The following is a 27,251-nucleotide window of genomic DNA, read 5'->3' on the forward strand; positions in this document are numbered from 1 at the left end:
TTATTTAACTTTCAAACAACATTACTGTTCCCCTTAATATGAAGCAAGTATCCCTCATATAAATAAAGATGTTGTTATAGGCTAAGTTGTGGTCCCCTCAAATTCATACATTGAAGCCCAACTCCCAGTAGCTCAGAATTTGACTATATTTGGAAATGGAGCCTTTATAGAGATGATTAAGTTAAAATGAGGCATAAGCGTGGGCCTTATTCAGTCTGACTGGTGTCTTTATAAGAAGAGGAAATTTGAACACACCGAGCCACTGGATGTCCCAATTTCCTTAGAACCTTGCAGGGTTTTGGGTAGAAGCATGAGCTGATCTCACATTTTTAAAAGGATCACACTGGCTGCCATGTTGCAGATAGAAAATAGGGAGTAGAGTGAAAGCAGGGAGACCATTCTGGAGGCTGCTGTAGCAATTTAGAGAGAGGATAATGGCTTGGATCAAGGCGGTGTTGATGGTGCTGGTGGAGGTAAAAAGCGATCAGATTGGAATGTGTTTTGAAAGTAGAGCCAACTGAATTGACTGATGGATCAGATGTGGAGCATGAGAAAAAAAGAAGTGTCAGGGATGATTCAAATATTTTTGGCCTGAGCGATTAGGAGAAGCGAATCATCACTTACTACTCTAAAATAAATCTGGAAGAGGAAGAGGGTGGGTGGGGGTACCTGTGTTGGGGAGCAGACTCAAGATTTAGATTAGTTACTGATTTAGAGACATCAAGTAGAAATGAAATCTACAACTGTGTATTCAAGAGAGAGGATGAAACGAACGAATAATTTGGGAGGTGTCAGTGTATTTAAATCCAACGGACCAGAGAAGATCACCAAAGCCAATGATTTTCCACAGGGATGTTCTGCCCAGTAGAGAAGCATTTGGAAAATGGCCAGAACATTTTGGGGGGAGCAGGTGGCATGATAATTAGGGTTGGGACCACTACAAGGCTTTAGTGTGTGGGATGTGGGACCAGGGCTCCTGGGCTTCCTGTAACGCTTAGGATAATCCCACATGACAGAAATTATCCCACATTCCACATAAGTTTCAAATGTCCTATCAGACATTCATTTGGTGGAAAATATATTTATTATTTATCTCAACCTAAAGCCTAAATCTATTCTCCACATAAACACAGAGTATTTTTTATATGGTTTTAATATGTACTGAGTTTCCCAAGAACACAACTTCAATGTAATTAATTGATGGAAGAGGGTGCTTTGTCTTGTTCAGAAAATCAGCCACACAGCTGCCGTGTTCAAGATGCCAATCCAGTTCTCCCAGATCTGTCTGCATGTGCAGCCTTGGCGGGCACAGTGATTCTAGGAATGGCTGCAAGCATCTGATGATTACATTAGGGCTTCTGGTGAAGTTGCATGTAATTTACACATGTTCGAATATGCAACACTTTTATGTGCTTGTTTCCTCTTCTTTCTCCTCATAACATAGGGAATTGAGTTCATTATTTTGAAATTATGTGTGCAGATTGGTGTGAAAGGTATTTTCCATTTGCCTCTCCAGACCTGATCCCGTCTCTGGTCTTTGGTTACTTGCTCTGTACCCCAGGAAGAAGACTTTAAATTTTTTTTAATGCTTATTTATTTATTTTTGAGAGAGAGACAGAGCATGAGCGGAGGAAGAGCAGAGAGAAAGAGGGAGACACAGAATCTGAAGCAGGCTCCAGGCTCTGAGCTGTCAGCAACAGAGCCTGACGAGAGGCTTGAACCCATGAACCATGAGATCATGACCTGAACCAAAGTCAGAAGCTCAATGGACTGAACCACCCAGGCGCCCCTCCAGGAGGCAGACTTTAATGAATGGTATCAAGCAGCTCCGTTGCCCAGTGGCTTCCTGAGGAGTTCAGCCAAAGGGAAATACTACTCCCTCATCTTGGCCCTTCAGACCTAGGGATGGCAGACAATTCCTCCAGTGCTTCCTCATTCCTTGTCGGTTCCCTTAACTTTGCCCACATCTTTTTTCAATAATCCTTTCATTAAACTGGCTTCAATTGGACTCAGCTTGAGTGTGCCATCTGTTTCCTGCCAGGCACTAACTAATACACTAGTTACATTATTTCTGAATTTCATTTTAGGAAAGTAAAGGGCAAATTACAAAAGATTTGTTATAAAAAGGAATAAATCCAGAATGTGGAACATTCTTGAGGACAATTGAGCTGGTTTCTGCAGTAAGTCAGTGGAATGAAAAGTAAAGGGAGGGGGAGGATTGCTAGAGATTTAAAAAGATTGAAAGGGCACGACAACAAAATGTAATGTGTAGACCTTGTCTGGATACACATTGGAATAAACCCAGTGTAATAAGGCTTATCTGAGACATGAGGGAAAGTGTAATTATGGACTGGATTTAAATGATACCAAAGAACAATTTTTAATTTTGTTAAGTATGGTCATGGCATCATGGTTGTGCAAGAAAACGGCCTGTTTCTTTAAGAAATGCATACTGAAGTATGTAGGAGTGGAATGACATGGTGTCTGGAATTTGTTTCAAAATACTTCTGCAAGGGGGGTCGCCTAGGTGGCTCAGTCAGTTAAGCATCTGACTTTGGCTCAGGTCATGATCTCATGGCTCATGAGTTAAAGCCCCATATGGGGCTTGCTGCCATCAGCATGAAGCCTGCTGCAGATCCTCTGTCTCCCTCTCTCTCTGCCCCTCCCCGCTCTGAAAAATAAATAAACATTTAAAAAATACTTCTGGGACACCTAGGTGGCTCAGTCGGTTAAGCATCTGACTTCGGCTCAGGTCATGATCTCACAGTCCATGGGTTCGAGCCCCGTGTCGGGCTCTGTGCTGACAGCCCAGAGCCTGGAGCCTGCTTCACATTCTGTGTTTCCCTCTCTCTCTGCCCCTCCCCCACTCACTCTCTGTCTCTCTCTCTCTCAAAATAAAATAAAGATATAAAAAATTAAAAATAAATAAATAAACATTAAAAAGTATTTCAAAAATACTTCTGCAAGGGGTGCCTGAATGGCTTAGTCGGTTGAGCTTCCAACTCTTGATTTTGGCTCAAGTCTTGATCGCAGGTCATGGAATGGTGTCCTACCTCAGGCTCTGCACTCGGAGTGGAACCTGCTTGAGATTCTCTCTGCCTCTGCCCCTCTCCCCGCTGGTGTGTGCTCTCTCTCTTTCTAAAAAAAAAAAAAAATACCATTATGAGGAAAAAAGGAAAAGAGAAAGTGATAGACAAAGCATATGGGGGAGAAAGGTATAGATAAAGCAAACCCACTAGTATTAAATGTTGATAGTAGATATATGGAGATATATTGTACTGTTCTCTCTACAATTGTTTGTGTGTTTGAAATTCTTTATGGTAAAACATTTTGAGACTAAATTAGATTAAATTTGAAAAGGACGTTTTGTCTAATAAGAGGCATCAACCAAGGCAAGAGGTGAAGACAAGAGATTTGAATTGAAACAGGAGTGTATCCAGGCAAGATCTATAAAGGGGAAAGGGAGCAAGATACTAATGATACTAGTGAGAACATGGTCCCTAAGGCAAGTAAATAGACAAGGTGAAGGGTAACACAAAGATGGTAGGGTCAATGGGCTGGGTGTCCTGAAGAAGTTGAAAAGTTACTGGACTCAGGATACTAACAAGATGAACCACAAAGACAAGGGGTGATGGTCAAAGAATGATGCTTAAAAATAAAATATTAGCTTTAACTTTAAGATCAATGAAAAATATTTATTTAAATTAAATATGTGGATGTTTCATAGAATTAGTACGTGAATTTGATGAGACTCGATACAAGGTCAACATCCAAACAAAGGTATTTCTATATACTGGCAAGAAACAATTGGAAAATGAAATTTACAAAGCAATACCATGTATAAGTACATGGAAAATATCAAATTCCTAGGGATAAATCTATTGAAAGATGCACAAGACCTCGACACTGACAAATCCAAAACATTCTTGAGAGAAATTAAAGGCGACCTCAGTAAATAGATAAATATTCCACGCTCATGAATTGGACAACTCAATACTGTTAAGATACCCATTTTTTCCAAGTTGGTCTATGGGTCAGTGCAGTCCAATCAAAATTCCAGCAAACTGTGTATGTGTGTATCTCTGTGTGTGTAAATTGACAAGCTGATTCCAAGATTTATATGATAATCAAAGGACCTAGCATATCAAGAACTCTTTTTTTTTAAGTTTATGTATTTATTTTGAGAGAGAGAGGGAAAGAGGGAGAGAGAGAATGTCAAGAGGCTCCACACTTTCAGCGCAGAGCCAAATATGGGGCTTGAACTCATGAACTGTGAAATTGTGACCTGAGCCAAAACCAAGAGTCAGACATTTAACCAACTGAGCCACCCAGGTTTCCCTTAAGAGCTCTTGATGAAAAAAGCTGGAGGACTTACATCATCAGCTTTCAAGATTTACAATAATAAATAATACAGAGCACCGTGGGAGGAACAATAGACAAATAAATAAACCCCTGGAACAGAATAAAGATTTCAGAAATGAACCCACACATATATACTATCTTTGATTTACATCAAAAGTGTCACTATAATTAAGTAGGAGGAGGAGGATTTTTTTAATTTTAAAACTTTTTTTTTAAGTTTATTTATTTTGAGAGAGTGAGTGAGTGCTAGCATAGGAGGGGCAGAGAGAGAGGAAAGAGAAAATTCCAAGCAGGCTATCAGCACAGAGCCCAACATGGGCTCGAACCCACGACAGTGAGATCATGACCTGAGCTGAAATCAAGAGTTGAACATTCAGGGGTGCCTGGGTGCTCAGTCGGTTAAGCCTCCCGACTTCAGCTCAGGTCAGATCTCACGTTTGTGGGTTCGAGCCCCACGTCAGGCTCTGTGCTGACAGCTAGCTCAGAGCCTGGAGCCTGCTTCCAGTTCTGTGTCTCCTTCTCTCTCTTCCTCTCCCCCTCTAATGCTCTGTCTCTCTCTGTATCAAAAATAAATAAAACATTAAAGAATTTAAAAAAAGAGTTGAACACATAGCTGACTGAGGCACTCAGGCACCCCAAAAATGATCTTTTAATAAATGGTGCTGGAATAATTAGATGTTCGTGGAGAAAAAGGAACCCTGATCCTTAACTTAAAACTGTAACAAAAAATTAATTTGTGATGAATCATAGACTGAAACATTAACACTTCAATAAATATCTAAATAAAAATATAGGAGAATTTTTTTATTAGGGTAGGTAAAGATTTCTTAATTAGATCAGAATATGCACTAACCATTAAAAAATTGATCAATCAGACTTCATTAAAATTTAAAAATATCATGATGGTGGCTCAGTTGGTTAGCGTTTGATTCTTGATTTCGGCTCAGGTCATGATCTCAAGGTGGTGAGATAGAGCCCCGAGCCAAGCCTCGAATTGGATTTAGTCCTGGGAGTAGTGCCTGCTTAAGATTCTCTCATTCTCTCCCTCTGCCCCTCTCTCCCACTTGCATGCTCTCTCTCTCTCAAAATAAAATAAAATAAGAATAAGAATGTTCATAGCAACTTTATTCATAATAGCCAAACTTGGACAAAATCCAAATATACAACACAAGATTACAACAATTTGGTTTTTTTTTTAATTTTTATTTATTCTTAAGAGAGAGAAAGAAACAGAGCGTGAGTGGGGGAGGGGCAGAGCAAGAAGGAGACCCAGAATCTGAAGCAGGCTCCAGGCTCTGAGTTGTCAGCACAGAGCCAGGCTTTGGGCTCCAACACACGAACCATGAGATCATGATTTGAGCTGAAGTCAGCTTAACTGACTGAGCCACCCAGGCGCCCCTGAGAATACAACAATTTGTGACATATTTTTAAAAGGTAATTTTATCAGCAATAATCAACATGAAAAAAATACTAATACACAGAACAACACAGATGAATCTCCAAAACATTGTGCTAAGACAAAGCAACCAGACACAAAAGAATAGATACTATATGACTCCCAAGTTCAAGAATAGGCAAAACTAATCTATGGTGATAGAAATCAGAATAGTGGTTACCTCTGGTGGGTTGGGTATTGATTGAATGGGGCACAGGGAACCTTCCAGGGAGGTGGAAATGCTCTATATCTTGAATTGAGTGGAGGTTACATGGGTGTGTACATATAGATAAATTGAGCAATATAATTAGGGTTTGTCCATTTTCCTATATGAAATACCTTAATCCCAAGTTTTAAAATAAGGGGTTTCTTTTTTCATTACAAAAGCAAAATAAATGGGTGCTTTTTACAGGAATTAAATATAACTAGAAGAATGAAACCAAGACTTGAATCCATTTCTGAAGACATGGGTCTGTCTTCAACTTCCTGCAGGTTTGAGATGGGACAGAGGCAGGGTGTGTTTTCTGCAGATGACAAAGGCAGATTCAGGATCTGAGGGGGAAAGCCACAAGAACATAGTTTCCATTCGAGATGAGGAAGATATTTTTCACACCTTACTCCCAAAATGAAACAGGCAGACTTGAAACAGTCTGCAGTGGCAGTGTGGGAAGAGACGTTTCCCCACCAGCCACAGGTCAGGGATGCTGTAGAGGACATCCACTACCAGATGGGGATTGGATTAGACAACGTACATCTCTTTCCTTGTGGCCTCTGCCACTGGGTCCCTTTAAGTAGCAGTGAGTGGGAGTACCTGGGTGGCTCAGTGGGCTGAGCATCTGACTTTGGCTCAGGCCATGATCTCACCATTGGTTAGCTGGAGCCCTGTGTCGGGGTCTGTGCTGAGAACCCAGAGCCTGGAACCTGCTTCAGATTCTGTGTCTCTTTCTCTCTCTGCCCCTCTCCTGCTCATGATCTGTCTCTTTCTCTCACACACAAAAATAAATAAACATTTAAAAGTTTTAAAAAGACACAGCAGTGTCTCTTTGCTCACAGCCCCTCTTGCACAGGGCAATGCCACTCCTATTAACAGAGATGGTCACGCCTATCTGCTGGCAGCCTTGGACCGCTGAGGAACTAGCTCTGGAGTCTGGGCCTTGGGGGAAGTGAAAGGGCAGGCGAGGACACAGGACAAGAGTGTTGGTCCTTAAGAAACTGACAATTTGGTGGGAAAGCAAAAATAACTCTGAGCTGGGAGTGAAAGCTAAATTCTGATGGCTCTCAGGGCAAGCTTGCTTTAAAATATGCCACTTTGGCATACTGGTTATTTTGAATTAAAGTTACTTAGGAAACAGCCAGTGCAAAAAGGACACTCTGACCCTCCTTTGTACCCTTGAAAGCAGCCAATAAATCTACATGAAAGATTACCAGGAGGTAAAGAGGCATCCTTATCACCAGAGAAGGGAATTCAGGGCCACAGCCTATATAAACACACCTTGTTATTTTTACTAATTCACAACCCAGCCCACATTTTGTTTAGAATTCCTTACTAATTGAAGCTCCCAAACAGAATTTTGTCTTTGTCCTGTCAATTCTTCACAGATTTATGTTTCTCTGCCTGAAAGGTATAAAAGCTGCCTACTTTGGTCACTTCTCTGAGACTCGTATTTCTATGAGCTCCCATAAGTATGAATTAAATTTGGTTTTCTCCGTTAATCTGTCTCATGTCAGTTTATTTATTTATTTTTTTATAGTTTATTGTCAAGTTGGTTTCCATATAACATCCAGTGTTCTTTCCCTCTTCCCCACAAGTGCCCTCCTCCATGACCATCACCCTCTTTCCCCTTTCCCCCTCCCCCTTCAGCCCTCAGTTTGTTTTCAGTATTCAAGAGTCTCTCATGATTTGCCTCCCTCCTTCTTCCTAACTCTTTCCCCCCCTCCCCTCACCATAGTCCTCTGTTAAGTTTCTCCTGTTAGACCTATGAATGAAAACATGGTATCTGTCCTTCTCTGCCTGACTTATTTCGCTTAGCATGACACCCTCAAGGTCCATCCACTTTGCTACAAACGGCCATATTTCATTCTTTCATTGCCATGTAGTATTCTATTGTATGTATAAACCACATCTTCTTGATCCATTCATCAGGTGATGGACGTTTAGACTCTCTCCATGATTTGGCTATTGTTGAAAGTGCTATGTCTAGGGGACCTGGGTGGCTCAGTCGGTTGGGCATCTCGCTTCGGCTCAGGTCACCATCTCACGGATGGTGGGTTCGAGCCCCACATCGGGCTCTGTGCTGACAGCTAGCTCAGAGCCTGGAGCCTGCTTCAGATTCTGTGTCTCCCTCTCTCTCTGACCCTCCCCTGCTCGCACTGTCTCTCTCTGTCTCTCAAATATAAATTAAAAAAACATTTAAAAAAATTTTTGAAAGTGCTATGTCTCATGTCAATTTAATTCTTAGACCAGCCAGAAGAACCTTGAAGCATAGCGTAAAATTCTCCCCCCCCTCCACCCAATAATCACATCTTGCTTCTGCTTCTGGAGGCCTGTGTGATGTGGTGCAACTCCTTTGGCATCTCTGAGCCTGGGGACCAGGCTGGGTGGTTCCGCTGCCTTCCCCAGGACAGACATCCTTTGAAGCTGCGCAGCAGTCCTAGAGGGGAAGGCACTGGGATGAGTGGCTGCTATGACCATAGTGGGAAACAGGAGGCAGAGAGATTCCAGGCCTCATTCCCCATCTCTTCAACTACCGTTAAAGTTAACAGTTATGGTCACTGCCCCCAGTTAACAGTAACTGCCCCAAGAAGCTGCCCCCTCCCTGCTTCTCTGGCCCGATGTCACCTGCAGGACATCCCAGACTCCCCCACGAGCTATCCAGGGCAGGTTAGATCACGGAGGGGTAGAGATCCAGTACACCCACCCTAGGCCGGTTTCAGTAGCCTCTCTGTGAGACAGAAGGCAATTTCCTGGATAATGAGCAATCAGAACTCACTCTGGGCTTGGCCTCTTTAGGGCTTGGGCCTCACCCCGGAAAGGTCCTTGGGCCCTAGCAGTCAGGGACTTCCTTGATTGCCCTGGAGATGTGAACATCGCCCAGCTCTGCCCAGCTGCCCTGGAGGAAAAAGGGGAAGGCCTGGATCTAAGCCAAAACACTCCTTCCCTGGCTCTCTACTTTGTCCTTGCTGCTTCTTTCTTCTCCCCTCTCTCTCCTGCCTTCCTCCCTGGGGTTCCAAATAAATTTGAGCAAGTAGGCAAATTTGCAAATACAGAATCTTCAAATAATCAGAAGCAATTGTATGTTATCCTAGGGGAGCCTGGAGGAGTCAGGGAAGACTTGCAAAGAGATGCTACTTTGGCTGTTTCTGTAATACAGAGAGGTCCAGACAGGGGGCTTGTGACCCCGCACTAAATCATGTGGTTTGACAAATAACTATTTCTTTCCTATTCATTCCTAGGTATTTCATTGCTCTCATAAATTCATACATATGGTCTTCTCTTTCACCGTATCTTTTAACTCAGCACTGAACAATAGAACTCTCTGTAATGATGGATTTGTTCTGTAACTACACTAATACAGCAACCACAAATCACATGTGGCTATTGAGAACTTTAAGTGTGACTAGTATGATTGAGAAACTGAATTTTAAATATTTTTTTTAATTTTAAGGTTTTGTGTGTGTGTGTATGAGAGAGAGAGAGAGAGAGAGAGAGAGAGCGAGAGAGCGTGAGCATGAGCAAGTGGGGGAGGAGCAGAAAGAAAGGGAGAGAAAGAATCCCAAGACTCAGGGCTTGAACTCACAAACTGTGAAATCATGATCTGGGTCAAAGCCAAGAGTCAGCCACTTAACTAACCAAGCCACCCAGCTGCCCAAAAAATGAATTTTAAGTTTTACTTAATTTCAGCTATTTTTCAATTTTTATTTGTTATTTAATTTTTAAGCTTTTTAAAATTTATTTTGAGAGAAAGAGAGAGAGAAGGGCATAGGGAGAGGGAGAGGGAGAATCCCAAGCAGGCTCTCCGCACTGTCAGTGCAGAGCCTGATGTGGGGCACAAACCCATGAACTGCAAGATCATGACCTGAGCTGAAGTCAGACCCTTAACTGACTGAGCCACCCAGGTGCTCTGATTTTTATTTTTTTTAAGTTTATTATTTTTTTAGTAATCTCTACACCCAGTGTGGGGCTTGAATTCGTGACCCTGAGATTAAAAGTTGCAATCTCTTCTAACTGAGCCAGCCATTCGTCCCAATTTTAGTGATTTTATTTATTTTTTTAATTTTTTTTATGTCTTTATTTTGAGAGACAGAGATAAAGAGTGAGTTGGGGAGGGGCAGAGAGAGAGAGAGAGAGACATGGAATCTGAAGAGGCTTCAGGCTCTGAGCTGTCAGCACAGCGCCCGATGCAGGGCTTGAACCCACACGCGGGGCTCAAACCCACAGACCGTGAGATCATGACCTGACCTAAAGTCGGATGCCTAACTGAGCCACCTAGGCACCCCTAATTTTAGTGATTTTAAATTCAAATTCAAATAGCCTCATGGTTATCATGTTGAAAAATGTAGTTTTAACTGATTGCTGTTTGTATATATAAAAGGTATTAACTTCTGTATGTTAATTTCATACCCCATTTCCTTATAGAATGTTGTTTATGGTAGTTTTTCAGTTGGTTCAATTGGATTCTCTTGGAAAACAAACATGTCATTGACAAATAAAGATAATTTTACCTATTCTTTTCTAATTTTTATTTATTTTTCTTATCTAGTTGCATCGTCTAATACCCCCAATTAAAGGTTATATAGAAATATTGGTGATAGTGTGTATTTTTGTTTCCAACTTAATGGAATTTCTAAGTGTGGTGTCTTTTCTACATAAAAATGATACAAACAGGTGACAAATGAATTGTTCTGTCCCCCTAGCTTGCTCCTCTGGTACTCCCTGAGCTACTGAGTTGAGGTGCCACAGTTTTTCAAGTTAGAAATCTAGGCATCAGGGCGCCTGGGTGGCTCAGTCGGTTGAGCGGCCGGCTTCGGCTCAGGTCATGATCTCACGGTTGTGGGTTCAAGCCCCGCGTCAGGCTCTGTGCTGACAGCTAGCTCAGAGCCTGGAGCTTGCTTCAGATTCTGTGTCTCCCTCTCTCTCTGACCCTCCCCTGCTCGCGCTGTCTCTCTCTGTCCCTCAAAAATAAACAAAAGACATAAAAATAAATTAAAAAAAAATCTAGGCATCACCTTCACTTCTCTCTCCCCATCGTCTCCCTTCCCTTTCCCTCCCCTCCTCCCTCCCTCTCTCTATTATCCAGGCCAACCAGCTGCCAAATCTGTCTTCTTTCCATTGCCATTCCCACCACCCATCTGGTACCTTTCATTGCCTAGAAACATTATCAGAGCATTTGCTACATTAGTCACCCTGTTTCCACTTTCTTTCTTTTTTTTTTTAATGTTTATTTATTTTGGATAGAGAATGCACTAGCAGGAGAGGGGCAGAGAGAGAGGGAGAGAGTCCCAAGTAGGCTTCCCATTGTCAGCAGAGAGCCTGATGCAGGGCTCAGTTCCAAGAACTGTGAGATCTTGACCTGAGGCAAAAACAGAATTTGGGCACTTAACCGACTGAGTCACCCAGCTACCCACCCTATTTCCACTTTCACTTCTTCAATCCTTTCTCCACAAACTGACCATATGATCTTTCTAAAGTCTTGATCTATCTTGTGGTATCCCTACTTACAACTTGTCAATGTCTTCTCTCTTCTCTTAAGGTAGAGACCAAAATGCTTTACATGGCCCACAAAGTCTTGAACCATTTGCTTCTGCCTTTAAAAAAAAAAAAATTACTCTTCTGTTTAAATCTCTCCAATAGTTTTTTGACTGTTGGCAGCATAAAATCTGAACTCTTACTGTAGGCCACAAAGCCCTGGATGGTCTAGTTCCTGTAGACCTCTCCAACCTCACCTCATACCACTGGCCCCTCATTCACTACACTTCGGCTGCACTGTTTCCTTTGAGTGCTTCAAATACACGGGGCTCTTTCCTACCTCAGAGCCTTTGCACTAGATTCCTCTGTCTACAAGGCTTACCCCAAGCTTTTTGAATGTCTGCTAATTCTCCTCCTTTGTGATTCAAGTCAAAAGGCATTTTCTCAGAACATTCTTTCCTGAGCACTCAACTTAAAATAGTCTCCACACCAATTCCCTCTATGACATCACCCTACTTCTTTCATGGTGCTCCTTACAATCCAAAATTATCTTATTTATATGCCATATATTTGTCATTGGTCCCCACTGAGCATGTAAGCTCGGTTTTATTTACCACTCTATCCTCAGAGCCAGTACATGACACGTAGTAGGCCCAATAGAAATATTTGTTCCATAAATGGATAGCCAATGTCAGAGTCAATGACAGATCCTGGAATGCCTTCTTTGCAGCGTTGAAAGGTGTTGCCCCATCCTTCCAGCAGGTGGAGCTAAAGCCACACCTGTTTCTTAGTGGGAGTAGGGGTGGGATGTGTGATTGGCACGACTGAGGGCAGCTGGGCAGATTGAAGAGACAGGCAGGGTTTTCTGTAGTAATGCTGGGATCCAAGCAGGGAGGAACTCAAGAATGCACTTCTCCCAAAGGATGGGTAGATATGAACTGTCCAGAAGTCACATGCAGTTGCCAGTGACCCAAGGAGTTTCTGGGATCCCCAGGTTGCTTTCCTACTCACTCCCCAACCCCCCCATATCATCTTCTAAGAAATCAGCAGGGGGTCTTTGAGAACAATTTTCTTTGAGCATGAAACCGAAGAGGGGTTTTTCAATTCCCAGCTCCCATTGTACAGCTGGGGGAAATGGAGGCCAAGAGAGAGACCTCGTGGTGGGTCTGTCTGTGCCAGTTGGATGTGGCTCACAACACCGTGTTAGAGCTCACATTGAAAAACTCAGCTGCAAAAGCCCCACATACCCCCCCCCCCCCCCCCCCCCCCCCCCCCCCCCCCCCCACCGAGCCCAGCCCTGGGCTCCATATGGGAGACTAACATGGAAGGGGCATGGACTCTCACAAGCTGCCCCAAGGAACAGAGGTGCAGGAATGGCTTTAGAGAGGCATTCTGGAGCCAAGGTGCGTTGGACCAGTGTGTCAGATGGACCAGGGGCCAGAGTATGTTCCAGGGCTGGGGAAATCAGCAGGGGCCTCTGACTTCTTCCTGAAGGCAGTGGGGACTCACAGAAGGATTTCTAGATAGGATGGCCACTTTGGTTATCTTGGATAGTCTGCAGAAGGAATGTGAGGAGATCAAATCAAAGACAGACCAGTGAGGCCGCTGGTATAATCCTTCCGGTGAGAGACTGGATAAGGGAAAGAAGCAAGCTTGTGTGGTTTAGGAAGTTTAAAATAATTTTTATTTTTTTAAAGACAGGATTTGGTGGGTATTGGAGTACAGGGAGAGGAGAGGTAGGAGTGGGTTTCCGCAAACATTATGTGAGTCCCTGAGCACTCTAACTATAGAAGCCAACACAGAGCCTAGGGCCCCTGGCCTGCCCAGGCAGCCTGACCCTGCGGTGGCAGCCGTAAGGCCAGTGGGACCTGGCTTGAAGGTGACAGGACTCTTGGTTCACATAATGACCCTAAGTAGTGGGTGAGAGAGCACTGGGCTTCTAGCCAGACAGACTGGATTCAAACATCAGCTCCTTTGTCTGATGACCTTGGACAAGTTACTGTTCTGTGCCTCAGTTTCTTTATCTGTAAACTGGGAATAATGATGTACTGGGAATACATTAGGAAATTATGCATCTGATTGTGCCTGTAACACTTCATAAATTTATGAAAGTGCCTTGGCAGAACTTAGAGCAAAAACAGACCCTCCCCCACTCCCTCCAGAAATGGAGCCCTATACCCAAAGTAAAAACCAAGCCTGAATAGCGTACACACATCTCTTCTATGGCCTGCATTTATCCAGCTATAAAATAGAGAAGTTGGACTGGAACCGATCCTGGCAGCTTGGCCTACGTGTATGAGACCCCGTGACGTGCTAGGGAGGTAAGGGGGGCGGGGCAAGCTCCTACCAGCTTGTGAGAGTTGACTGCTAAATTTTCAGGAATTTGTGTTAGTGCACCCATTGGTAACTTGAAATTGTCTACAGCAAGAGCATTCACACCATGGAAATAGACAAAGCTATAAACTAGGTCTTCCCCCGTGGCTTCCTCCCCACCAGAGGCGGGTTTTCACCAGCACACCCGTGGGGGGCACCCAACCTCAACCGGCACACAAACCCAGACAGGTACAGTGTCACCTTCCAACACCATCATTAGCAGCTATGGGGAAAGAATCACAGGTCTCCAGGACCCCACACAGCCCCAAGCACGTGGAATCTGTACCGGCTCCACATGCTCAGGCATGCCTAGGGCAGGAGGCACAGGGCACAGGCCTGGGCAGAGCAGCCTGTCTATCTGACAGTCAGCAGACGGCTCTCAGACACAGGGCAGGAGAGGGTAGTGGTTAAGGTCCTAGAGTCTCATAGACCTGGGATGATATACAGTACGGTGTACTCTTGGCCATGTGACCTTAGCCAAGTCCCTCTCTATACTGGAGCTCAGTTTTCTTATCTTTTAAGCGGTAAGCCCTGGCAGAGCAAGACAGCTTCAAGGATTAAATATGAACACCAACAAAGGGAGTGTAAAGCCTCCACACCGCGCCTCGTACAGATGGGTGCTTAGTAAGCATTAGCCGATGCTGTTATCACACCTCACGCACTCTTCCCCGCCGGGGCCCCTGCAGTTTAGTGTTCCCTCTCACTCTCTGAGTCTCGGCATAGAAGGGGTCAGTGAGTGGCTGAGGGCAAAGACAAACAGGAACCTCTGGTTTCCAGCTTTTATGAAAATTAATAACATTAATAGCTCACAGACATATACATACACACACATTGCTATGTACATGGTCATTAAGTTATTAATTAGTCTCTGTATAAAACGTTTCCACATTAGTGTTCCAGGCTAGGCCCGATCAGTCCTTGGCATATTCACAGTAGCAGCCCCAGGGCTTGGCCCCAGGGGCAGGCAGATATGAGGCAGGTGGCTGTACGAACAGCCCTCCCCACGGGAGGCACAGGAGGTGTCCTGGACCACTTACACTCGAGTCTTTGGCTCCCTTCCTGGCACCTGGAGACCAGCTATTCAGGGCTCAGGCAAGGAGGCCCTGATTTCTCCTGGGGTCCAGGACCCAGGCACTGTGGAGGGTGGCTTCAGACAACACTGCAGGCCCTAGAGGATTCTGGCCAGCTCTGTAGAGTCTGTGTCAGAGCAGCCAGAGCTGCTGGCCTCTTCCCTGCAAGAGCCAAAGGAGATGGGTTGGAGGATGCATACTTATCCCTCCCCTGTCCCCAGCTGCCTTGTTCAGCACAGGACCTTGGTCCTGCAGTCTTAGCCAGCTGTCAGGTATTTTTGCACAGTTCACAACCAGTGCAACTGTACAGGTGGGTCTAAACTACAGGCCATAGACAGTTTGCTCACTCCCTCTCTCAACCCAGAAACTACTGGTGGGTCTGTCTGCAGCTCTTACTGCCCACAGGGCACCACCAGCCCTAAGACTACACTTTGACTTGGGCTCACTGATGAGCTGGCGTGAGTCACTGGACCCTGCCTTCTGGTCTCCAGAACGCAGGCTCAGGCCACACCTGAGATCCTGCACACCAAGAGAGCTGTGAAGATCACAGGCTCTGGAATGAGAGTGTCAGGGTTCAGAGCCCAGTTCTACCCCTTATCAGCTGGGCCAGTTACTCTTCCTGGTTAAGCCTCCGTTTTTTTTGGTCTACGGAGTGGGAGTTGTAGGAATCTCCCGACAGCTGGGGTTGTTGAATCATGAATGCACATTCCCTAAAATGTAAACTCCACAAACGCAGGGATTCTGTTTATTTCATTCACTAGAGCAATGCCCGGGACATAGTAGGTTTCCAATAAGTATCTGTTGAATGAATAAATGTAAAACCAGCCAGCCCCTGGCACGCAGCTAAGCATCAGAGAGATGTCAGCCGACACAATTATCAATCAGCAGTGAGAAGGGGCAACAGAGCAGGAACCGTGGAGGGAAGATGTGCAGCAGGTAAGTCAGGACTTGGCCACAGGAGGCACGAGCTGAGGGGTTAGATTGGGTGATGCCCCCCCCCCCACTCTCACCTCAGAGCCTGCAAGTCCTTCTTGTTTTGCCGCCGCTTCTCCTCGTCAATGGGGTACAGCTTGAAGAGCAGCAGGCCTAGCAGGATGAGGACGATGGGAGCTATGGTCACCAGCATCTTCAGTGTGAACTTGACACGTGCCGGTTGCGAGCAGCCACGGGTCTGATATCCGGCAAAGCTGTGGGACCCAGTGGTCAAGGGGAGTGGTGAGGGCAGGGCACCTGGGGCCCAGCCCTGCCCGGCTCTGCTCCAAGACCCCACCCCACTCACTCAAGACTGAGGGTGGAGATGCCCAGTGAGACTCCGGAGGCAAACTTGGTGAAGAAGACATAGAAGGAGAAGAAGATGGGCTCAGTTCCATGAGACTGGGGCTGCTTCAAGTGGAAGTCATCAATGACATCGGGCAGCATGGACCTGCAGAATGGTGGCAGCCATGAGAACCCGCCCACCCAGCACTCCAGGGCCCCCACTAGCCCATGTGGTACCTCTGTGTCAGTAAAAAGAGGTGACCGTCTGGGACTCTGTAGGCCCAGGGCACACAGCTCCATGAAGTCAGGGCAACTTCATGGATGCTGCCCCAGTCTAGGGTGTGGCTTAGCAAGTAGAGTGCAAACCAGATTTAAGTCCCCCATCTCCCATCCTGATTAGGTGTTTTTGCACAGTTCACAACCAGTGCAACTGTACAGAGAAGACCTGCCCCACCCCCAACCTGGACCCACAGAATGGTCTGTGGGAGAAGTCCCTGCAGAATTCTCCCCAAAGGAGCTTCAGAATCGGGGTGGGGGCTGAGGAACATAGCCAGGTGGGCCTACGTACACTTACCAGGGTAGTAAGAAGGCCGCGGCTACGCTGATACCGGCTGCCACTGCTACCACATATGTGATAACCAGGTTACTCTCCATGAAGGCCACCAAGATGAGAAATGGCACTGCTGACTAGGAGAAGGGGTGGGTACAAGGAAGATGGGTCAGCCTGGAGACTCCCACCGGCAACCTCTAACCCGGTCCAGGCCCTACCCCTTCAGCCCCACTCACTGAGATCCCAATGTAAACTGCTGTCTTCTTGCCAAATCGGGTTAGGAACCACTGCCAGATGGGAATGGTGAATGTGGCCGAGAGCTGTGGATGCACAGTGGGGGGTGAAGGAAGTGGGTTAGTCATGAACCCCGGCTGCCCTTCCCAGGACCTCAAAGATACTCCGAGCCTTGCCTGAGAGCAGCCAGATGACACCATCTAGGCAGTGAGGAAGCTGACAGGCACCTCTGATGGCTCTCCAGGGGAGCCGAGAGCTAGTCCCAATCTTATCGCCTGCCTTCTCTGAGCTCAGCTGAGCATAACTTCTCGAAGTTCTTGGCTATGTTCTCTACCGGAATATCTTACCCCACATCTTGCCCAGTCCTATCTAAGCAACTGTAGGTCAGATCCAACTGACGATTCAAAGACTCTTCACTCACCCCTCCTAACCTTAACCAATCTGGGAAACATCCTCTGACTATCCACAGACCCATCTAGGACTCCAGGCTGCCTACCCACCCTCGGGGCCCCACACACACCATGATGGCCAGGAGCAGGTTCTGGAATTCGTTTCGGAAGCCCAGGGTGTAGGTGCAAAACAACGCGAAGTTCCCCTCCACCAGCTGGGGGACGTGCAGGGGACGGGAAAAGAAATGCAAGGAGAGACGTGATGTCAAGGCCCAGGCTTCCCCATGTTCCAGGGACCTCTGCTCACCCCACCCCCATTCCATCTGTCCCTCAGACTTCGTCACATCCTGAGTCCTTATTTTACCCCACCCCTATTGCTCTCCCATCAACCCCCACCCCCACACCTCTCCCCACTGCCTGCTCTCAGGCTAAGCATGTCAGGTCCCCCACTCACCATGAAAGCCAGGGAGGTGAAGAGGAAGCCAGCAATAAGTTTGACATATGGGCCATGGCTCATGACCAGCCGGAGGCCCCGAAAAAAGGACATCGGCTCAGCCTGCTGAGTCTCATAGGGTTCTGGGGGCAAGAGGGGACAGTGAGGAAGGAGCAGAGACCTGCCCAAAGCCGGAGGCCCAGGCAGAGGGACAAAGGCCTGCACCGCTTCCCCGGGGATTCCTCACCTCTCTGCTCCCGCACGCCCAGGGTCAGGATGACAGCACAGACGACATAGATGGAGGCGATAACGCCTGCCGCCAGCAGGTACGCATTTTGCTGCAAAGGGGATAAAGGCAACATAGAGACCATCAGTCTGACCTCATCCCAACTCTTAGCAGCTCCACTCAGTGGACCAGTCCCCTCTCCGGGACCTGTCTCCACTGGTGAAATGGGAGAATTATCCTGGGCTGGCCGCTGCTTACCATGGCTACCCAAAATCCAGAGGAATAGAAGGTTAAGAAGCCAGGCTACGGAGTATGAGAACTCACAGTTCAAATCTCCCCAAATCTAGTTTCTGTAAATCACTAGTTCTATGACCCTGGCCAAATTATTTAGAATTACCAGAAATTATCAGAAAAGGGGGCATATTAACAGTTTGTAGATCAAGTGCCCAATGTTTACTAGGCTGAGGATGACTGCAAACCACCCCATTGTGCCTCATCTCCCCAAATCCCTGCGCAGCCAAGGGCCTCACCGTTTCTTTGAGTGAGGTGGCACTCTGTGTGTGATTGGTACCTTCCGAAGCCAGTGCGGAACCATTGGAGTCCTGGAGGCAAGGCGTATCCGCTTGGCCCACGATTTGCCCCTGGATCGCTGTGCCCAGCACTGTGCCCAACACCTCCACAGTCATTCCTGAATGGTAAAAAGGTCCTTTGGAGGGGCCCTGTGGCATGCAGGCCCCCAGGGAGGAAGGTCAGGTGGACAGATGCCCAGTTCTGGCCCCAGGTGATGGTGGCCACTCCAGGAGGGTAGATATGGTGTGGTGAGGCAGACGACACCTTAGCCTAACCTTATGGCCTTGCTTTGTCTGCCCTGTCTGTGGCTGGCTAGTCCCAGCACCTCTCTGTTCTCACCAAAGCAATAAAAGGATCAAGTTCTTTTTGAGATGAGATGGTTTTACACCCACTCCCAACAAGGGAAGAAATGTGGCAGGAGGGTCAGGAACAACAGACCCATGGCCCCCAGGGGACGGACCAGTGGGCTGACGAGTGACTTACGATACGCAGTGGCAGAATCCCGCTCACTCTGCTCCGTGCTGATGAACATCGTGAGAGCTGAGTAGGGAACGTGGAAACACTGGCATGGAAGAGAGGCCCTTGACCAGTCAGACGATGGACAGGCAGATGTGACTTTGGGCACCAACCCTGGAGGCCCCAGGGACTGCCCTCACTCCTCCCCCCAGATACCCCAGGGAGGTGCCCACACTCACCGTGACCAGTGTCTCAAACAGGCAGTAGAAGAGCAGGTACCACAGGGCCTGGCCCTGTGGGAAGTCGGGCACGAACCAGATGAGGAAGTAAGCAATGACGGCCAGGGGTGTGGAGAAGATGATCCTGAGGAAGGGGAGGGTCTGAGTAGGGGCTGGATGCCAAAAACCGCAGGATCTGGGCCCCAGCCTGGACTGCTCTGTAGTCCCACGGGTGCCTGCTGGGAAGGAAATTCCTCCCCCTGAATCTACCCACCCCAGAGTCTCTGGAAAGAGGCTGATGGTCAAGCCTAGAAGGGCCAACTTCGACAGGGCCCCTGGCCTGAAATCCTGAACACAGAGCAGGAGGTCAGACCCTGAATCTTGCCTACATCTCCCCATTGGAGAGGGCCTGGAGGCAGGGGCTTCCTATGGGCTGGGGGACTGAGAATGACAGCTAAGCCTAAGGTAGTGGGGCAGGGAGGAGCAGCCCCAGGACCAGTGTTCCTACATGTGCGTGCGAGCGCGTGTGCGCGCGCGCGCACACACACACACACACACCTTGGGCACACAGAGGGGAGAGGAGGCCAACTCCAGGCGGAGGCCTAGGCCTAGTGAAATAACCATAATGGAGGGTAAATATCTGCCTTCCCACTTGTGCATTCTACACCATCGCAAAAGTGGGTAGACCTCAGGATGGACTGACTGCATGTTATCAGTTAAGAAAGGAAGCAGAGAACAGTGGCTAAAAGAAATGCCTTTGGAGCCGTACTTCAGGAATCCAATTCTGGCTCTACCAGTAACTATAAATAACTTGCAAGGTATTTAACTTCTCTGAGGCTCATTTTCTCATCTGTAAAATGACACTAGTAACAGCACCTACCTTACATTCAGTGTTTACTCGAAAAATACTCAAGTGCCAGCTATATGCTTAGCACTGTTCTTATTACTCAGGATGTATCAGTGAATGAAAGTTATGCCCTGGTTGGCCTTATATTCTAGTTGGCAAACGAAAATTAAGTATCATTGAAAAGTTATATTATTCAGCCTTAAAAAGCAATGAAATTCTGACACAGGCTACAACACAGATGAACCTTGAAGACGTTATGCTAAATGAAATAAGCCAGACAAATACTGCATGATCCTGCTCTCAAGACAACCTAGAGTAGTCCAAGTCAGGGACAGGAAGTAGGAAGGCGGTTGCCGGGCTCTATGGGGAGGAAGGTGTGGGGAGGTATTTTTTCATGGGGACAGAGTTTCAGTTTGGGAAGATGCAAAAGTTCTGGAGATGGATGGTGGTGATGCCTGGACAGCAACGAGAACGTACTTTGTACATTTAAAAATGGTTAAAATGGCAAAAGTTTATGTCCTGTACATTTTCCCACAATTTTCAAAAAGTTATATATTAGAAGGTGATTAAGTGTCATGGAGACAAGAAAGCAGTCTAGAGGGGAGTGGAGTATGGGGGTACAGTTGACAAGAGCAGACAGGGTAGCCCCCACGGAGCCGCGGACATCTGTGCCAAAACTCGGCTGAGAGGAGGGAGTTGGCCTGGAGCAGTCGGGCAGGAACAGTCAGCGCAGAGGTGCCCGTGCAGGTCTGAGGAGAAGCAAGGAGGCCACTGGGCTGGAGTGGAGGGACACAGGAGACGGAATTAGGAGATGGGCTTGGAGGACATGGAATACCAGGTCATGGAAGGCCTCACAGGCCGTCATAAGGACTTTGGTTCTATTTCACAGAGTTGAAGTAGTTTTGAGACTTTAATACGTTAATATTAAAATGTGGAACAGTGCTTGGGACATAGTAAGTGCTTGCTGTGACTACCGAACCAGGAAAGCCCAGCAGGAGCGTGCAGGTCCACGGCCAGGGAAGCAGACCTCAGGCCCAGCCCTGCTGCATCCCAGCCCGACCTTGTGACCCTGTGGAGACCCTGCCTCTCACCAGGTGGACTTGGGAACTCCAGGGAAAGTGTGTGTCCAAGTCCTCCTGGTCTGAGAGGTGGATTTAAGTGCAGCTAAGGGACTGCTCTGAGGCCTGAGAAGAAGATAGTGGGCCACTAGGCTGATGAGCCCTGAAAGGCCCAGTCTCTTCCCACACTAAAAAAAGGTGCTGGGTCCCAGGCCTGAGGGACGTAGGTCCTAACTGTGGTGTGGACCACGAGGAGGTCCCACAGCCTACACAAAAGCCCCGCAGCCCACCAGTGATCCAGGGTGTGCTCAGACACAGGGGTGGAGGGACCATGCAAGAAGTAGCACTTGGAGTTACCACCCAGGCAGGTGAGGACATGTACACACACACCCACACCCACACCCACACAAGGTGCTAAGTCAGAAACCTGCCTGAAGGGCCCTCAGCAACTTCCCCAAACTGGCTGCCACACCTGCCCGGCTCCAGGCCTTCAGATCCTACTTCCCACAGGGAGGGCCTCTTCTCTTCTCCTCTCCCTCGCTGCCCTCCCTCCTCCCTCCTCCCTCCCGAATCCACGTGTCTCCCCAGAAAACAAGGAGCCCAAGGGCTCCTTCCATCAGCCTTCGTCAAACACTCCTTCCTCTCCTTTCGCTGAGAAACCGAATGTGACTGGAAGTAACCCAGCCGCTGCCGCCACCGCAGGGGCTGTCCAGGGTAGCCGCCTCCCATTGGCTGTGCCTCATGAGGCGATGTGGCTGGCGGCAGAGCCCCACCTCCCACAGGCTGCCAGGGACTCGGGTCTGGGGCCCAGCCTCGTGGGCTGGCTCCTAGCTGGGCGGCCTGTCCAGGTAAGACAGGTTGTCCTGCCTTCCAGCCACCCCCATCCCACCACTATCTGCCCCCCATCCCCCCTCACGAATCCCCCCCTCCCCACTCACCCTGCCCTGAAGCCTGGATCAAAGGCCCCAATTTGGGCCTTAGCCAGGGGCTAGTGTGATTGTGGTGGGAGGGGGGCCTCGTGGGAAAGGAAGTTGTGGGGGTGGGGTGGGAGCTGTGGGAAGAGCTTTGAAGGCCGGAGACCAGGTATGGGCACCCCTGGGGCAGGAAGGCGCCCACTTGAGCCTGGATGGGCTGGAGATGAAAGGGGTATGTCCACCTCCCTCCCCCAACCAAGCAGGATGTCCTGGAGAGAACCAGAGCTCCACAGCCTGTCAGCTGGTCCCGTGTGTCTCCCTTGGCTGTCTGATCTGTGTGCTACCTCCCCCCACTTTGCCCTATAGCCTGAGGCTGAGTGGTGTAGGCTTTGTATCAAGGGAAAAGGTAGTTTACATCATCCAAAGGGCCAGAGGTTCTGAGTCTGCTAATCCCATTCTTGGTATTACTCTCCACCCTTGACCACCAGGAGCTGCTCTGAAGGGGTGCCAAATTATATATTACTTAATATGCCCAAGCACTGTTCTAAGCACTTCACGTATTAAAAAATTTTAATCCTCACCATAAACCCATGAGATAGGCATAATTATGATCTCCATTTTGCAGATGAAGAAACTTGAGGCTCAGAGATGTTAAGCGTGTGATGCCCTAGGCTGCACCGCTGTGAGTGGTGAAACCGAGGCAGGCTGGCTTCAGAGTGTAACCTCTCAACCACTATGCAGCCCTCTCTCTGCCGCTGTGGGAAATGACTGACGGGGAGAAGTTAGAATTCCAGCTTCCTCGGAGGGAGTGGACCTCGGGGAGCCCTGGGGCCTGGGGTAGGGGAAGCTGCTCAGTCGGACAGTTTAACCAGCCTGGGAATGAACTGGCTGGGCATCCCAGCGTCCATGCCCGGGGCAGCTGAGGCCTCGGCTGGATTTCGACACTCGGGTTTTTGCATCATTTCTTCTCACCCCCAGCCTGTGACAAGTCAGATGGAAAGTTCAAGAGGTAGTAGACAGGCCTGAAGCCCTGTCTTCTACCGCCTCAAAGGAGCCTCTTCTACTCACCAGGGCATGAGGCGGCCCAGGCGGGTCCAGGAAGATTTGCTAATGCAGAAGCCCACCAGGGGGTCTGTGAAGGCATCCCAAGCACGGCCCACAAATAGGATGATGGAGGCAGAGAAAGGGTCCACCTGGAATGGGGAACAGGTGAAAGGTGACCCCTTCATCCTTCTACTCATCTCAACCCTCACTGGTCGGCAAAAGCAGGGGCTCCCTCCCCATCTTAGCCAGGCCCTTGGGCCTCTGGGCTGCTCTCACTCAGGCCTTCATCATCTCCTCTTGCCTCATTCATAATGATAACAGCTCCCTGATAGCAGTCAGTGCAGTGTGTGCCTTAGAAGTTTTCCCAGATCTGCTCCCTTACGTACTCCCTTCCACTGCCCTTAAAAACACTCCCATCGACTAGAATGAATCCAGAATCACTGAACTCCAGCCATCTGATATCAGAATGAGCATTTGCTGAGTGACCACAATGGGCCTCAATTTCCCCATCTGTATAATGGGAATTATGGTCCCTATCTTACAGGACTAGAGTTAAGAGTAAGACCTGTCTTACAGGTCAAGCTCTATCTTGGATGTGGAAAAGGAATCTTTAGATGCTTTTAAAAAGTGGCCTGTCACGATGTACTGAAGTTGTCCCCCTCCCCGCTAAACTTTTAGAGACAGTTTCTCTGGGCTCTTCCTTATATCCATCAAGGTTCTACGATACTGCTTTTGCTCCAGGAAATGGGGAAACTGGTGGCCTCTCTCACACTGTAGTTTCCCCAAACTGACTCTCCCTAACCTCATACTCATGAGGACAATTCTACGCTTTGATGGCAGGTTCCTCATATTTGCACCCCACTCAGGACCCAGCCCATGGGAAAACTAGCTGCTTGAATGAAGTTATTTGTCCTTTCTGGGGCTCAGCGTTCCCCACCTAGAAATGGATACAATGAAGATGCTTTGCCTGCAGTGTGTGAGCCTGAGAGCCATGGCTGTGAGCCTCCCACTCTCCCGTCCAGGCAAGGTGAATTCTCAGGACGCCAGGCTGCGGGCCAGAGCTTCTCAGAACAGAGACGAACCCTGCTTCACCCTCAGTACTTCCCTCTGTCAAAGCCCTGTGCACGGGCGCCTTAACCTAGCCCCACACTTGGGGGCTTCTCTGCCCCTTGACGCCTCAGCCTCTCAGGTGAAGGTGGTAAGCGTCTTATCTACAAGCCTGGCAACATCTACAGCCCCTGAGTGGGGCCAGCTGCCTGCTGTCCAGCTGGGGACATGGCGTGCCAATCTCTTCTAAGAACAGGGTCACCAGCAGGCTCCGTTCTTCCTCACACCACCATCTACCCCTCCAGGCTCTGTTACTCTTGCCAGGCAAGTAGAAGTGGCCTGACCTTGCCACGTAAGACTCCTGAGGCAGATAGACTCCGCAGCTGGATACGTTCCAAAGCAAGCCTTCTTATTTCTTATCCACTGCCAACTCTGAGAGGGAGCAAAGTAGGGATTCCTGGTCCCATTTCACAGATGCGGAAAACTGAACGAATCTACCCTCCCACCTCAGGATGCTGGAGGAGCCCTGGCAGCCTCGGCCCACTTACCTGAGCCACATCCAACAGGTAGATCTGCAGGAAGAACCCCAGGGCACAGCCCGTCACCTGGTAGGGGGCCCCTCCCACTGCATAGCAAAGCTTGTTGCAAATGGACAACTGTTGTTTCTTCTTTGGCTCCTTCTGGGAAGAAGAGGAAAGGATGAAAAGAGACCATCCTAGAAGGTTCCAGAGGAAGGACCATCCTTCTGGTCCACTCTGCCAGGAGGAACAAGTCTGCCTCGCCCTGTTCCCACCCAGGGAGATCTCACTTCCTACAAGAAAAGAAAGGTATTATCTCTCTTAGGAAGCTGGAAAGGGAGAATCCATACCGAGGAAGTTGCCCCAAGCCACCCTACCCCCAGATTCTGAGTTAATATAGCAGCCCACCATCCCTAAAAAAACAAAAAAACAAAAACAAAAACAACTTCCCACAGGGCCTCAGCCATGCTCCTTTCAAGTTGGAGGGGGAGCATGCTCCAGCAGCAGACCTATGGACTTGTCCCCACCAGGCACCACCAACCGCCACAACCTGAAAATCCTCTGGCGGCCAAGAGCCGCCTAAGCCCAGCGCCTGCTCCCGCCGGAGTTCAGAGGCCAGGACCCACCTGCCTACTGGGTGAGGGGCCCAGCCCAGCTGGCTGCAGGCACAGCTGTTCCTTCCATCTGTCCCCAGAGCGACCCTGGCCCCTGTAGTCAGCCAGAACTTCAGGCAGACCTGGGAGCTGTCCTACCCTCCCTCTTGCTATTGCCCATCCCTGGCTCCTAGGGAAACTTGGGAGAGAGGAGGAAAGGCCTCTAGGTACAGGGCAGGGCCCTATCTGGGTGGGGCACTGGAGAGATTGAGTTTGCCCAGGAAAGAGAAGATTACTCATAGGTAGTAGAGGGTAACTGCTCATTTCCCCACCACCCCAACCCCCACTCCGCTCCTTGCAAGGATCAGTTAATAAAACTAAAAGAAAAAGCAGTCACCTTCCAGGCAGCTATTGCCTGGCATCTCCCCCTGGAGCCCCCTGATTCAAATGGGTCCGTCACTAGGTCCAGAGAGCTGGGAACGGGGTCGAAGGTCAAGACAGGCAAAGCAAGGCTGCTCATCAACACCCACACTCACACAACAGCCTCGGAAGTGCTACTCTTTTACGAGCAGGGAGCCCTTGTTCTTATGAATGAACTTGAGCTGCCTTCACCGCAGAGTTGAGGCGCCAGCTCGGGCATGTGGGGGTGGGGAGTAGGGGGTGAGAGACGGGGAGTTAAGGGGGGTTTCCCGGATTTCTGGGGTCTCTGGCTTCCAGGGCGGCAAATCAAAGCCGCTCGTCACAGAAGAACGGAAACCGGCTGAACACAGCCAGGCACCACGTGAAGCTGCCGGCGCTGCCGCTCGGCAGAGAGGCGGGATGGGGATGTGCTAAAGGGGGCGCCGGTGTCTCCAAACCCTCTGCATCACCCGCTGTCCCCAAGGCCGGGTACTCCCGGGGCTCTCCCCTGCCGCTGGGCCCGCCTGTCCCCTGCTAGCCCGAGGAGCCCGGAACCAAGCCTCTTCTTCCTCGACGTCCCCGTCTCAGCTTGCCCTCACCCCCCAGCCCTCCGCCCCGGGGGTGGGGGACGGCGGGCCCTCACCTTCACCTGGGCCGGCCGTTCAGCGGCTTGAAGGATGCCGGTGGGCAGCAGCCCCGCCGCGGAGCCGCTCTCGGAGCCCTCTCCCTTGGCCATGACCCGCAGGCCACGCCGCCTGGGACCGGGAAGCCGGGATGCTCCTCTGCTCCGCCGGGCTCCGCTCTGCCCGGGCTCCCGTCGTGGTCGTGGCCGCCGCCGCCGCCTCCACGGTCGCCTCTAGCTTGTAAACCCGGCGGGCGGGCTAGGCGCACACTCCCCTGCACGCCCCCTCGCGCCTCTTAAAGGCTCGGCCCTGCCCATCGGATCCAATCGCCGAGCCCGCTGCTCTGCCTCCAGCCAATCTTCTCCCCCGCCGCCGGTCCTCCCGCCTGCCCGTGCCTCCCAGCGGCTCTGCCACTGAGCCACGTTCTCAAAAGCCGGCATCCGGCTGCGCGTGCTCCTCGCAAACCCCGGAGAAGACTGGGAGACCCACCTGACACGCACGAGGAAACTGAGGCCTAAGGCTGGAAGGGACCTGCCCCAGGTGCCCCAGAGTGAGTTCCCCCCTGAGTTGGGCTCACAGGCCCTGACTTCTGACCCCCACGGCTAGGAACGGTAGGGGCTGGGAAGCCCACTGTGCTCCCCCCCTCCCCCCCGCTTTAAAATTAGGAGTCTCCCTGTTCTCCAAACCCGGATGAGGTAGCGCTGACACCCTCCAGTATCGATGTCCCTTTTCCCCACACTCGCTTTTCTGGGGCCCAGGGCCACGGGGGACAAAGATGACTCATGGCAGTCGCTGTGCCCCTGCTAGCAGGGAGCGCCCAAGTTGTGCAGAGGAGAACAGGACCACAGCCACTAGCACACTATGATAGTAACCGTGGCCTTTTATGGCGAGCTTCCTCCGTGCTTAAAATGATTTCATTCAGCCCTCACGGCTACGACAGGAGCACGGA

General features: G+C 49.2%; 2 protein-coding genes across 5 annotated transcripts in view; one reads left to right on the top strand and one right to left on the bottom strand.

The window, feature by feature from the left end:
- MYCL (MYCL proto-oncogene, bHLH transcription factor) overlaps nucleotides 1–27,251 on the top strand; it is a 102,367-nt gene that overhangs the window by 38,878 nt on the left and 36,238 nt on the right. The gene's annotated exons all lie outside the window — the stretch shown is intronic.
- MFSD2A (major facilitator superfamily domain containing 2A) lies at nucleotides 14,622–26,556 on the bottom strand. 4 transcript variants are annotated; one of them, XM_029947530.1, is made up of 14 exons: nucleotides 26,329–26,556; nucleotides 24,718–24,846; nucleotides 23,147–23,271; nucleotides 19,281–19,404; nucleotides 19,069–19,147; nucleotides 18,546–18,703; nucleotides 18,037–18,127; nucleotides 17,811–17,932; nucleotides 17,488–17,571; nucleotides 16,970–17,053; nucleotides 16,758–16,870; nucleotides 16,206–16,349; nucleotides 15,937–16,113; nucleotides 14,622–15,088 (listed from the first exon to the last, which is right to left on the bottom strand). In XM_029947530.1, the coding sequence occupies exons 1-14, from the start codon at nucleotides 26,413–26,415 to the stop codon at nucleotides 15,025–15,027; spliced, it is 1,581 nt and encodes a 526-aa protein (XP_029803390.1). In that variant the 5' UTR covers nucleotides 26,416–26,556; the 3' UTR covers nucleotides 14,622–15,024. The 4 variants fall into 4 exon arrangements, with proteins under 4 accessions (XP_029803390.1, XP_029803389.1, XP_029803388.1 ...); XM_029947529.1 differs by having other exon boundaries at nucleotides 24,718–24,849; XM_029947528.1 differs by having other exon boundaries at nucleotides 26,323–26,556.

Source organism: Suricata suricatta, chromosome 8 (assembly GCF_006229205.1).
Source record: "Suricata suricatta isolate VVHF042 chromosome 8, meerkat_22Aug2017_6uvM2_HiC, whole genome shotgun sequence".
Lineage (NCBI taxonomy): Eukaryota > Metazoa > Chordata > Mammalia > Carnivora > Herpestidae > Suricata > Suricata suricatta.

Coding starts and splice junctions, on each gene's coding strand:
- MFSD2A (XM_029947527.1), bottom strand. CDS start 26,415: ATGGCCAAGGGAGAGGGCTCCGAGAGCGGCTCCGCGGCGGGGCTGCTG. Junction 23,272..24,717: donor ACCTGTTGGATGTGGCTCAG/GTAAGTGGGCCG, acceptor TCCCCATTCCAG/GTGGACCCTTTCTCTGCCTC. Junction 19,405..23,146: donor CTGGGCCGCCTCATGCCCTG/GTGAGTAGAAGA, acceptor CCCCTTCCTCAG/GATCATCTTCTCCACACCCC.